General features: G+C 40.1%; 1 protein-coding gene across 3 annotated transcripts in view; it reads right to left on the bottom strand.

Moving 5' to 3' along the window:
* Positions 1–14,385, bottom strand: part of SOAT1 (sterol O-acyltransferase 1) — a 56,556-nt gene that overhangs the window by 35,021 nt on the left and 7,150 nt on the right. The window contains exons 2-3 of one of the 3 annotated variants that reach the window (XM_081216172.1): positions 8,896–9,032; positions 8,188–8,316 (exon numbers count right to left, since the gene is read on the bottom strand). In XM_081216172.1, the coding sequence (XP_081072298.1) occupies positions 8,188–8,308 (121 nt within the window). In that variant the 5' untranslated portion in view covers positions 8,309–8,316; positions 8,896–9,032. The remainder of the gene's footprint in view (positions 1–8,187; positions 8,317–8,895; positions 9,033–14,385) is intronic. The other 2 variants (XM_081216173.1, XM_081216174.1) reach the window with 2 other exon arrangements.

Below are 14,385 nucleotides of genomic sequence, written 5' to 3'. Positions count from 1 at the left end.
CAAATACTGAAGTCCGTGCACGTAGAGCCCATGCTCCACAACAAGAGAAGCCACTGCAATGAGAAGCCTGCGCACTGCAACGAAGAGTAGCCCCCACTAGCCGCAACTAGAGAAAGCCCACACACAGCAACGAAGACCCAACACAGACAAAAATAAATAAATAAATATAAATTTTAATATATAAAAATAAAATAAAAATTAAAAAATAAAAAACTATGTACAGACACCCAACCACATAAGTCAACTCAAGGTTTCTAAATTTCTAAAACATTGACCATGAAATAGGGATAAGCCAGGACTGAGGGTCATGCAATTTCTGAAATACCTGCCTAGATCTATTAATATCACTAACTGATAACTGATCATTAACTGATAATACCTATCAGTAGACCCAAAGATAAATCCTTAAAGAAAGCTACTCTAGATTTTGTTTTTCCTAACCCTCTTATCTCTAAGAAGTCAGGCTTTCGACATTTATCTTCATGAACACTACCTCACACTTGTAAAGTCTACAACATTGAATTGAGTATTTAAAAATTTACTCCTTGAAGTATCAAAAATCTAATTTGAACCAGTTTTGATAAAGACCTTCCTAAAATTATTACATGCTTTACCACCTTAAAAAAAAAGAGAGACTCTACATAATCTTTATGTCGAATAAAAGATCATTTATTGCACTGTGCTATTATAGTGACACCTTTAGTAGGACTGAAATGAGAGCAACGGAGCCCACACTAAACAGCTCCAGAAAGTCGTGCCTTTCTACTAGCGTTGCTTCTTCACGGCTCTTCATCAAATCTGATTCCTGTAACAATCCTATACTTACACTACTATGCCAAATTTACTGCCAATGTTACCCAGAAGGAAAAGATAAATAACCAAGCTTATTAAATTAGTAACACACTTATTCATTCAATTATATACTCACTCACTAAATAAAAACCCTCTGAGAACCCAATACATATGGGGTACTAGGCACTATTCCAAACCCCTCCCTTAGGATCTCAGTAGAAGTATGCAAACATAGATAATTACAATACACAGAAGGGCTGTGGGATCATCAGGGTGGAAAGAGCTTTGGCAGAGGAAGTCAATATTTGAGCTGATAAAGAAAAATCACAGTGCACAAGGTGTTAGAAAGATTATTTCAGGCAATGGAAACAGCATGAAGACTTGTAAGGATTTGGGTTTTCTGGGACTTGACCCTGAGTCAAATGCCTCTAGGTGCCAAGCTCTCTTTGCTTTACAATACTGTACTTAATATAGGCTTTTGCCTAAGGGCAGCTTTTAACTCCTTACCTTCTAGGTTACCAGTTACTTTCTAGATCAGTGCTGTCCAACAGAAACATAATGTAAACCACATTTTGTAATTTAAAATTTCCTGGGAACCACATGAAAAACTAAAAACAGGTGCAAAGTGAGTCTTTGAAACGTGGTATGTATTTTACAACTTTGGTGTTATCTCAATTCAGACTAGCCACAGTTCAAGTGCTCAACCAGACCAGACTGAACAGTTCTAAATCAGGGGTCAGCAATTTTTTTCTGTAATGGGCCAGAGAGTAAGTATTTCAGGCTTTGGGGGCCATATGGCCCAAAAGCACTACAATCATAAATGAATGAAAGTGCTGTGTAAGACAACTCCTGTTCTAGATGGCTGAATTTACTGTGAGTCAGGCTGACAAAACTGACAGGTATGCAGTTATTTTTTATAATCCCACGTGACTGTGGTGAACAACGTTGGTTGCTTCCGCCACAAGGGCATGTGTTTCATTCCCCTTGCCAGAGACTGATTTAAGAATGGGCATGAGCACCAGTCAGAGATGGCCCACTCAGGTTTACTGAGAAGAGTGTAGAGGGACTATTTTATAAATGTGTGGGAAAATTTAAGAAAAGCAACAAAGGATGGTGTAGCATTCTAGGGCTAGTGACAAGCAACAGGAAAGCTGTTATAATCCTGAAAGGGCAAAGGAGGGAAATGGTTTAGGAAACCCAAAGAGAACTCCCTGGAGAGAACTATTAGACAGAAGAGATGGTTACCCAGCCCAGAGGGAACCTATGTTATAAACACACACCTTACTCTCTGCCCTTGGACCTCCTCTCAATGCCACCCACCCCAACCATGACGGAACCCTACCAGAAACCAGAGGGCATGGAAGCCATTTGATTGTGCCCAGGGAGGCTGATGCTCTGGACTCTAAGTAGGGTAGAAAAGAGTAAAGAGGTAAAAGGAAGACAGCATAACTTGTAATCTAGTTCTGGCCAATGAGACATGAGAAGTCTGTTGGGCAAGTTCTAGGAAAGATTTCATTGCTCTAAGAGAGGCACAGGGAAACGGTGTTCCTTCTGATGGAAATTATTCTTTTGCTTTCCCAGTTTTCTTACTCAGCCTAGAGTCACTAACCCTCTGTCATTATTTCTATCCTTCCCTCATCAACACCACCGATTTCCTGGACCCACCTAGCCACATCCCAATCCCAGATATTGCCTGCTATCTGCTTTCTGATTTCAAACTGCCATGCATTGCAGAAATGTAATACAGAAAATGGGCCCACTATAAACTGTTGCTGTCTAGCGTTAACCAGGCCTGCAATAAAAATGAAATCTTTGTCTCTGCCTCTTGATGAATTTCTATAACATTCCTCCCAAGCGTAGTTCCAAACATTTTCCACCTTCAAGTCCCAGCCTTACAAAGCAACCTTCAGTTGATCATTTTGGGGACCAAGTCCTGAAATGTCTTCTATCTTTTTTTTTTTTTTTTTTTTTGCGGTACGTGGGCCTCTCACTGTTGTGGCCTCTCCCGTTGTGGAGCACAGGCTCCGGACGCGCAGGCTCAGCGGCCATGGCTCACAGGCCCAACCGCTCCGCGGCATGTGGGATCCTCCTGGACCGGGGCACGAACCCGTGTCCCCTGCATCGGCAGGCGGACTCTCAACCACTGCACCACCAGGGAAGCCCCTGTCTTCTATCTTAATTTTCACTATCTTTAATCCTCTCCTCCACTGTTCCTTTGTCAGAAGAAGGGGTAGCCCATCTCTTTTTCAAAACTACCCCTTTAAACTATATCGCCTTGATCCTTTATATGTCCTTTGAGAAACTGTTCAAATCATTCAACACACTGAGCCATTTATATTGTCCACATTACATTCAGCACCAAAGTAGTCTTTAAAATTTTTCTGAAATTATGATATGGATGTCATAAGTGGTACTCAAAATTTATCTGTGAAGTATTACATATCTGCTTAACGTTTTAGAAACAAATATGTAACTGAAACAAACTATCACTTCATAGAATTTACTGCTTAGGATGAAGATTCTTCTTTTTAGTGAAATTTTCTTTAAATTACATAATAATAAATATGGTACAGAGATAACGGCAAAATTATAAATAACTGAAATTTTGGAAACAATGTCCTTTGGAAACAAACAACAGCCCTTTCCAATGACCTCTTATCTTTCAAGACCCAACTCATGCTGTCTTTTCCTTTTAATATAAAATGTCCTGGAAAAGTGGTTTGCACTTCCTATCTTCACTTTTCTCACTAGCAATTCATCCCCAACATGTTTCTGCAACTCTTCCTTTTCTAGAGTCACTATGGCCTCCAAATTTCTAAATCCTCATCCTCATTAAACTTGCTGCAAGGCGTTCCCTGGTGGCCTAGTGGTTAGGATTCCAGGCTTTCAATGACAGGCCCCGGTTCAATCCCTGGTCAGGGAACTGAGATCCCACAAGCCGTGCGGGATGATATCATATATCACTCATATGTAGAATCTAAAATGTGTTACAAATGAACTTATTTACAAAACAGAAACAGACTCACAGACATAGAGAACAAACTTCTGATTACTAAAGGGGAAAGGGGGTTAGAGAGGGATAAATCAGGAGTTTGGGATTAGCAGATACAAACAATTATATATAAAATTGTTATATATAAAATTCCCTGGAGGTCCAGTGGTTAGGACTCGGGGCTATCACTGGTGTAGGCCCAGGTTCGATCACTGGTTGGGGAACTAAGATCCTGCAAGCTGTGCAGTGCGGCCAAGAATTTTTTAAAAATAAGAAGAGAAAAAAAAAAAAGATAAACAAGGTCCTACTGTATACCAAAGGGAACTATATTCAATATCCTGTAATAAATCATAATAGAAAAGAATATGAAAAAGAATATACATATATATAACTGAACCACTTTGCTGTACACCCGAAACACAACATTGTAAATCAACTGTACTTCAATTAAAGATTTAAACATTAATTAATTAATTAAATTTTAAAAATCAAGGCCTACTTATAGTGACTAAATTCCTAAAGATGACTAAGGAGTACTAGGCAGTGATGAATCACCATTTTTCAAGTTTCACTTCTTTTAACTAGCATTTTCTTTGTCTCCTTGTGGTAAGTACAGAATTAGCTAATGTGTAGGCACTGACTAGCAGGTTTTTACTGCCTAGAGAAGTTCAAACTCATTTTAAAATCCTGATTATTTTCTAAAAAACTCTCATTGACCATGCCTTAGAAGATCTTCATCCCAGCTTCACCTTGCTCTCCATAGAGATATAAGTAATCCAAAAGAGTCATGTGAAAGCCATCTTTATGTCTAAGGATGGTTGGGTTTAGGAGTAATCCTTGAAAGAATCAATCATTTATCAATCTTAGAAGCAAAAGAGGAGATTAAAAAAAAAAGTATAATCCATCTATAGGGACTTCCCTAGAGGTGCAGTGGTTAAGAATCCGCCTGCCAATGCAGGGGACACAGGTTTGATCCCTGGTCCAGGAAGACCCCACATGCCACGGAGCAACTAAGCCCGTGCGCCACAACTACTGAAGCCCGTGCGCCTAGAGCTCATGCTCCGCAACAAGAGAAGCCACTGCGATGAGAAGCCTGTGCACAGCAATGAGGAGTAGTCCCCGCTCGCCGCAACTAGAGGAAGCCCGTGCACAGCAACGAAGACCTGACACACCCAAAAATAATTTTTTTTTAAAAAAGTATAATACATCTAAATCCTCTATTGCTCCATCGACCTCAAAAACCTTTCAAAATTGTCTACTCATCACATGTGTACACTGCTACAGAGAAAGGAATCTGAACTAGAAATGAGGGTCAGTATATAAATATCATACAGAAAAGGAGATTTAATAGATAATGTTGAAACAACTGGCTGGTCATTTTGAAAAACTGTCAAATTAGATCCCTAGCTCACTTATTATTCAAAATAAATTTCAGATGGATCAAATATTTGAATTTTAAAAATCCCAGGGCTTCCCTGGTGGCGCAGTGGTTAAGAATCCACCTGCCAATGCAGGCGACACGGGTTCGATCCCTGGTCCGGGAAGATCTCACGTGCCGCAGAGCAACTAAGCCCATGTGCCACAACTACTGAGCCTGAGCTCTAGAGCCCATGCACCACAACTACTCAAGCCCATGCACCACAACTACTCAAGTCCGCGTGTCTAGAGCCTGTGCTCTGCAACAAGAGAAGCCACCGCAATGAGAAGCTTGTGCACCACAATGAAGAGTAGCCCCCGTTCACCTCAACTAGAGAAAGCCTGCCTGCAGCAATGAAGACCCAACACAGTCAAAAATAAATAAACAAAATACATAAATTTAAAAAAAACCCATAAAAGTAAAAAAATTCATCCATCTTCCTTTTTCATAATCTTGGATGATTTCTAAGCACGACAAGAAATCTAAAAGCAATAAAAGAATTATGTGATTACATTAAACAGTAAACATGTTAAGGCACACTATAAGCAAAGTCAAAAGACAAACAGCTAGTTAAAAAATATTCACAGTACATGACAGTCAAAGGGCATAATTTCCTTACTATAGAAAGAGCTCTTCACAAAAATAAAAGAAAAATACTAACCATCTGATAGGGAACAAAAATGGGCAAAGGAAATGGATGGGGCTTTTGAACAAAAAATATAGTAAATATATGGAAAAAGTTCTCTGCCTCACTTATAATTTATAAGAACAAACTTATGCTATATACTATGCTGTTTTTCACCCGTGAAATCAGCAAGTTTAAAAAAAGATTGGTAAGACATACTGACAAGAGTACAGGGAAACAATATAGATGGGAGTATACACTGGTGTAACATTTTTAAAAAGAAATTTAGTATATCTACATTTTAAAAGCAAAAACTCTTTGATTCAGCAATTTCACTTTAAAGAATGTATCCTACAAGTACACTAGCACAAGTAAGCAATGATACCATTTCAAGGATGTTCTCTGCAGCACTGTCCAGAATACTGAAACCCTGGAAGCAACCCAAATGCCCATCCATAAGGGACAAGTTAAATTACCAAGCATTTGTGCAACAGAAATACTACACAGATATCTTTAAGAAAATTACACTTCATATACTGAATAAAAAGATGTCTAAGATTTACTAAGTTTAGAAAAAGCAAATTGCAGAAGAGATCCCAAATATGATCCCACATGTAGGAAAAAAAAAAAAGCAGAACATGATTACTTAAGGGAAGATTACTTCTGAATTCTTTTCAGAGTATATATTACTTCAACTTTTAAAATTCATAAGCATATCTCGGCAATTTGTTTCTTAATGAAACCAAACTATCTTGTATTTCTTGAATGAGGACAATTGAAGAGGAAATAGCCCCAATCTATTTATCACAAGGACAACAGATTGAAATCTTAAAGGTATATTATGGGTAATCTACAAAAGCAATAAATGGATGTACCAATCACAACTGGTCTGTAATTTTTAAGCTATAAACAGATTTCTAGTCTATAATCAAAATAATCCAGAACTGGACTTCCCTGGTGGCGCAATGGTTAAGAATCTGCCTGCCCATGCAGGGGACACGGTTCGAGCCCTGGTCCGGGAAGATCCCACATGCCGCGGAGCGGCTGGGCCCGTGAGCCATGGCCTCTGAGCCTGTGCGTCCGGAGCCTGTGCTCCGCAACGGAAGAGGCCACAACAGTGAGAGGCCCGCGTACCACAGAAAAAAAAAAAAAAAAAAAAGACAATGTGAATTAGCACCCAGTCCCTAAATCATGGAAGGGGAAAGTTTCTCCCCAATGTTGGCTTACCCTTTTGCACAAATTTCACATTTTATATCACATTAAAACTAGTCCATATGCCAATATAAATATTTCATAAATAGCTAATTAAGAGTCCAACAATCAATAAACTACATTATGCAGACTTAAGCAACATTTATATTCCTGGATCCAGCTGCTGTATTTAATTTACAATTAAATTTAAGTAGAAAAAGCAAAAGCTTTTCTTTATGAAAGAAGTCTCAGGATGCCAAAGACAACCTGTCTCAGAAAGTTCCACACCTATTTGTTAACCAAACAAGCCTCAAATTTCAAATCCTCATTGAAATCAAACCTATACGAATGTCACTGCAAAAATAAATAGCCTGATGCAATAGATGACATCAGTTGGAGTTGTGTTTACAGGTCTATCAATCTTAAGCACAAACCTTGACCTTAACAAGTACTGTGTCATAGTCTTCTCTGTATTCATGTTAAGCAAACTTGGACATGAGAACTTACAAAATCTCCCAAGATTTATAACCTAGTATTGAATTAACTAGGATAGGTACTCTGCTAATTACTCTCATTATGCTCATTACACCTATTAAAAGAGTAATTAGTAGCACTTATTTATAATAATCTAATTATGCTAATGGCAGGAGAGGGGTTCTCATTCACTTAACTTGGAGCTCCATGAGGGCAAACACATCTGTATCAATCACTGCTGTAGCCCCAACACCTAGCAGGACACCAATAATTATTGACAGGTTAGGTAGTTGAAGGAATGAATAAATGAATGAATGATGTCTAAAACATAGTAGATACCCCAAAAATGTTCAATGAATTAATTAACTACTTTCTAGTTTCTTCGTTACCAGATATATAAAACTAAATTAAAGCATACACTGTAAACTCCACTTACATCAATAAAGCTCACCTCTATGAGAGGTGCAGCAATTTACACACCAGTGCCACCAGCAGTATCTAAAGCAGCTGTGACTGGCAACTAAACCAAATTGTTCCTTTCTATTCTCTTAATCAATTTATTTTTCTCCCCTGCACTTTACAGTGCCTACCAGCATATCCATTTATAAGAGAGCTAAAGAGATGGCAATCCTTGTTCTAGAACACTGAATTTCTGCCTATTTCATTAATTCACCTCAGAAACAGTAAAGGCCTCACCGTTACTAGGTGCCTCTTGGGACTCCTCTGTACAGTCTCTCTGGCCTTCTTCCTTTTCCTCAGCATGTTTACTGGACTTTGACAGCCGTTTTCTTACAGACATCTTCTCTTCGCCCACCATCGTGTTGTCTAGGAAAGAAGATATAAAAAGCTTTAAGTAGGGCTATCCTGGTGGCGCAGTGGTTGAGAGTCCGCCTGCCGATGCAGGGGACACGGGTTCGTGCCCCGGTCTGGGAGGATCCCGCGTGCCGTGGAGCGGCTGGGCCCGTGAGCCATGGCCGCTGAGCCTGCGCGTCTGGAGCCTGTGCTCCGCAACGGGAGAGGCCACAGCAGTGAGAGGCCCGCGTACCGCAAAAAAAAAAAAAAAAAAAAAAAAAAAAAAGCTTTAAGTATCTGGCTTAGGCAAATTTCACAATATCACCATATTTTTAGGGGAGGCAACAAATGATATATTCTCTTCCTTTTGTTTTACTTTAATCACATTTAAGCATTTTCCGAGTACAAGATACTATAACAAATATGAAGAAATTGGTCTTTATAAAGTAATTGGCTGGTTTCAAAACACAGCCTCCATTCTTAAAGAAAATTTAGTTGAACAAACAAGGCATAAGTACATGAAGAATTAAGAATTAAATAAAAGTTAAGTACAAAGATGCCACAAGGTAGAGCACAATCAATAGTCAAGTCAATGGTAAAAACAATACATACCTGAAGTGCAGAGACAGAAGAGATCATTAAGAGGTGCAAAGGTTTCACAGAACAGAAGGTATGTGACCTGAGTCTTGAAGGACGAGAATGGAGCACTTCATGGGTGAGAAAGGATGAAAACAAGGTCCTTGTAAGCCCTGTTCAGGGGACCATGACTGATCAGACTACTTCACCAGAGGACAAGAAACAAGCTTTTGTTGAGTAATTACTACCAGGACTCTGCTAGGTGCTTCAAGTTTTCTCATCTGATCTTCAAAACTCTGCAAAAAACCTGTTGCTACTGTTGGTTCATATATGAGAAAAAGTAAGGCTCCAGGTAGTTACTGCCAATGCCTTCCACCCACACACCAGGAACATACCAATGGCTGAACAAGCTGAATTTATCAGGAATGCACATCACGGGAAACTGTGGGGCATCTTGGTAAGAGAATATTAGAAAGGACTTATTTAGGATTTGGATTTGACTAAGTGATTTTGGGGGAGAGCCCAAAGAAGCGGGGGTTCACTCTGGCTTGAGTGCTGGCAGAAAGCGAGGACAATTTGCTGACTGGGTATACCAACAAATCTCTGTGGGGAGGCAGACCAGAGGGAGGCTAAAGCTGTAATTTGTAAAGCATCAACAATCATTCCCAGTAGCCTGGAGAGGGGAAGGTTGGGTATTTTGTGATTTGGGCAACATTCATGTCTTTACCTGTGTTAAGACATTATTATAACATGGTCTTATTCTTGTCTTGACCCATCATATTCAAAGAATGGCTTTGTGTGATGCTGATGTTCAGTGAAACCGCTTGTGTTCAACAGAATACCCAGAAGACCTAGCTCTTAAGTTCCAGGCTAGGTCACAGCAACACCAAGGCCTAGCTGACTGCATCAGGGCAGCTCCAGGACACCAAGGGCTGTTTGCTTCTTCTTATTACAGTAACTTGCCCAAGTCCACAAAGCTAATGGAAGGGTCAGATTTGAACCTGGGTCAGATCCAAACTACAAACACCACCCACTATTTGGATTTTTTTTTTTTTAAGTTGGTAACAGAAAAGTGGTGAGGGAAAAAGACTTAAAAAAAAGAACTGGGGTCAAACTGTAAAGGCCTAACAAATTAGGACTTTTTTCAGTTAGGCAGTAGTGAGACATTTTAAGCACTGAAAAATATAATCAAAATCAAATTTTAGGCAGATCAATATCAGGACAGTACAAGGTTTACTCCAAAGCAGTGTTTTACTATGTAGAAGTTTTCAGCAGTCTGAAGCAAAACATAATGAAGTATTCACTACATTATTTTTAAAATTCTAAGATTATGGTCTTTTTAAATGGTTATGTTTAAATGTCCTTTTCTGTATGAAATGGAGTACATGGTGAGCTTGATTGTTTTCTTAAATATCACTGCTTGGCAAAGTAAAAATCTGACAAATCTAGATCAGTTTCCTTCTATTTTTTTCCGAAATCAAATGAAACAGAATTATGGAATAGTAAATGAATATATCAAGTAGAAATTTAGGAGACCAATAAGATCCAATTAAAAAGAGGAACCTAGGAAAGAGGTCAGGGCAACTGGTAAATTTTAAAATAATTTGCGTAACAGTGACAGAGGAAGCCAGAAGAACATCTAATTCTCCAACAGAAAAGATTAGAGAAGTGAGAACTGACAATAAACTCTGAGGGATGCCCTCAAGTAAGACAACAAGAAGTAGAAAAGAAATCAGGGACAAAAACAGAAAAAGAAAAGATGCAAAAAGAACAAAGATGTTTCAAAAAGGAATTATACAGGAGTTAATAGTGTGGAATTAAAAATAGGGACTCTACTTCTGAGTGCTTATGTGTTTTACGTGTATGATTATTTTAATCTCTATATAATCTTTAAAGTAGGTACTACTACTTTATTCCCCCAATATTGTCTTTGGTCACCATGTCTTCCCATACACTCTTTCCTGTCTCTAGAAAGCTGTTTCTCCTCTGCCCTTTCTAGCTATCTTACTCACCATTCAAAGTAACAGTCCCAGCAGCAGCAGTAATAACAACAGTTTTGACTTAATGAGCAGCTGTTTTGTCCCTACCAGACACTGTGCTGCTAAACCCTGTAAATTTTCTTATTCAGCCTTTACAATTTCAGAGGTAGGCATTAGCTCATCTTACAAGTGAGAAAAATATAGGTTAGGGAGGTGATTTAATTTGCTCCAAATCATATAATTCTCCAACTGCAGACAGGGATTCAAAATCATAACTACTGGATTCCACAGCCTACACTGTAAACACCAGATGGCCTTGACTCACCTCCTCTGCTAAGGTTTCTTTGACCACCATCTCTCACCTCACCCTCCTCTGTAGTCCAACTGCACCCTGTACATCCTGTCACACTAAGATACGCAGTGAGCAATACTACCTGCCTCTTACACTCAGCATAAGCTTCTTAAAGACAAAGACTAAATGGTATCTTCTCTTGGAATTCCCAAAATCTAGTGGGGCGTATCTGGAATATGATAGGTATATATTAGTACAGAAAGTGATGTACCAGTTAATACCATAACCAATTATTCTGAGTAATAAGTTCTCTAAACTCAGAGAATCAAGAGGAAAATATATGCTGGGAGAATGCCAATGAGCATCATCTTCACTGTTAACAGCTTTATACCTTCTACTCAACAATAAGACCTACAACAATCGTTCTTAATTGGGGGTGCGGGGGGCCCCCTAGACTAAGGGTATGCAAAAGCTACTTTGAATATTTCAGTAACTGAAATAAACAATTATACATTTATCACATAAAGCAAGCAAGCAATACAGGCTAACTAAAACAATGTTACTTTGCTTTTGGCTGAGACTGTGTCAACCCAGTGAGAAATCAGTTCTCTCTTGCTGATTAAAAGGTGAAAAGAAGAGGTTAAAAAAAATTTAAACCAAGTTTGACAAACAAATGCTGTCAAACAGGCAAAAAGGAAAAAAAAAATCTAAGCCTGGGTACCCTGTAGAATAATGAAAAAATTAAAAGGAGTCCTTGGTGATGAGATTGGGAACCATCAACCTAGTTTACAGAATAAAACCTGACTTCAAAAGCTAAAGCACAGGGTTTCCCTGGTGGCGTAGTGGTTGGGAGTCTGCCTGCCGATGTGGGGGACGCGGGTTCGTGCCCCGGTCCGGGAGGATCCAAAATGCCGCGGAGCTGCTGGGCCCGTGAGCCATGGCCGCTGAGCCTGCGCGTCCAGAGCCTGTGCTCCGCGCGGGAGAGGCCACGGCAGTGGGAGGCCCGCGTACCGCAAAAAAAAAAAAAAAAAAAAAAAAGCTAAAGCACAGGTACTGAGTTTGCACAGTTACACTGCCATAGATCCATCGACATTTTAGAACTGAGCAAAAGAAGAAAACACTAACTCTTCATAAAAAGCTTTATGTCATAGTCTATGCTATTTGGCCTCAATTTCCTCCATTAGCAGGAAGAGAGAACCATAACACAGCGGGGAAAGCACAAGATTTGGTATCACAACACCAAGAGGTAACTTAACATCTCTGCTCCATCATATTGCATCCTCAGGTAAATCCTCCAACCTCTCAATCTGTTTCTTCATCTAGAATGTTTAAAATACTACTGCACACACACAAAGATAATACACACTAGAGTGCCAATATTCTATTAACAACCTAGCTTAAAAATTAAGTGAATCTGATCCCTACATATCTATGCCCTGTACACTAAATGACACAAAGTCATATCATCCCTCAAATTCTACTTGTGTTTGCTCTTAATATGTGCTAGATGAGGGTAAATAAAGTTCTGTAATTATACACTTTCTCAAATGCAGCTCAACCACCACGTGGCTTCCAAGAAAGCATTAACAAATTTTGTTATTGTCACACATACAGACGTTAGGAAGGATAACTATTACTTATGCCTCAGCTCAATTTTAACCAAATCCTCATATCATGTAAATCATAAGATTATGAGATGATGTCTGAATTGAGCTCCTCCTGCCATGCATGTAACGGTGCATGGCTGTTGCGGCAGAAAATGGAGGGAAATTACAGTAATGCTCAGTTCAACTGTTCCTTCTCTACACAGACGGATCACTTTGGCCTCTGTGTAGAGAGCAGACCACAAGGAGGGCAAGAGCGTCAGAAAGGGACACCCTGGCAGTCCTCCTCCTAGCAGACTCCTGCAATCATCCAGGTGAGATGAAGGAGAGCTGAACTTTCTGACCACTCATTCAGGACTGTGAATCCACCCCCTTACCAATCTAGACACTAGCTAGCCAGACTACTTTAGCTGTTGCAAAGTCAAAACTTCAAACTGTAATTAATTCTAAGTGGTGTCTAGGTGCTGACATGGATCACTGCCCTTATATGTGAGGTGTACCATAGGTTTTTCTTGCCCTCCTGTTAACACAGGAGGGGAAGTGATCCTCCTCGTTTCCTCTTACTTCCAGGTCACCGTTCCTCGTTCCCTTCCTTAAATATCTCAGCCAGATTATTACACCTGATACTTCTCGTTGTTATATGTTCTGTCTTCCTGATCACTCCCCTCCTTTACTGAGGATGGGAACACCTCACTCACTCCCCCTTTCTCCCTTCCACCAATTCTTCCACACTTCTTTCACTTCAACATTTAGGTACTAGATCCAAGCTCCTGGCCTCCAAGCTCCTTGACCTCTTCCTTTCTCCAAAAAGCTGTTCCTATGTCCCAGTCATATCTTCCCCTAGAACTTACTGTTACCAACAATTGCAGCATGTCCATAATTTTAATTTCTAGCGTCTATTAACCCTCTGATAACCACCAATTCACTTACTGTGATACCTTCCTTTCCTCAGCAGGTCCAGACTTCCCTGAGCTCCAGACTCCTATCCAAAGGCCCACTGGACACCTTTATGTAGGTACATGTCTTACAGGCATCTCAAGCTTTAACATGACCAAAACTGAACTACTGATGTTCCCTCCAATTCCATTCTTCTGTCTTTCCTAATTCAGTTAATGGAACTAGCAGTCAGTCTTTGCCCAGATTAAAAACAAAAATCCCAGGGGGCTTCCCTGGTGGCGCAGTGGTTGAGAGTCCGCCTGCCGATGCAGGGGACACGGGTTCGTGCCCCTATCCCGGAAGATCCCACATGCCGCGCAGCGGCTGGGCCCGCGAGCCATGGCCGCGGAGCCTGTGTGTCCGGAGCCTGTGCTCCGCGACGGGAGAGGCCACGGCAGTGAGAGGCCCGCGTACAGCAAAAAAAAAAAAAAAAAAAAAAAAAAAATCCCGAAGTTATCCTTGATTCTTTACTTTCCCTTAATCAATCCAACAGCAAGTCCATTTTACTTTGCCTTCAAAATATATACCCCATTCTAAACTTTTCACCACATCCATCATCTTCACCACAGTCTAAGCCACCGCCACCTCTCACTGTAGTAGCCTAACTGGTCTCTCCTCATCTTCTCCCTTCTGGTCACACAGGGCTCAGAGTACCCTTTTTTTTTTTTTGCGGTACGCGGGCCTCTCACTGTTGCGGCCTCTCCCGTTGCGGAGC

Source organism: Mesoplodon bidens (genome assembly GCF_964165515.1).
Source record: "Mesoplodon bidens genome assembly, chromosome: 2".
Classification (NCBI taxonomy): Eukaryota; Metazoa; Chordata; class Mammalia; order Artiodactyla; family Ziphiidae; genus Mesoplodon; species Mesoplodon bidens.
This window is presented reverse-complemented; position numbering and strand designations above follow the sequence as displayed.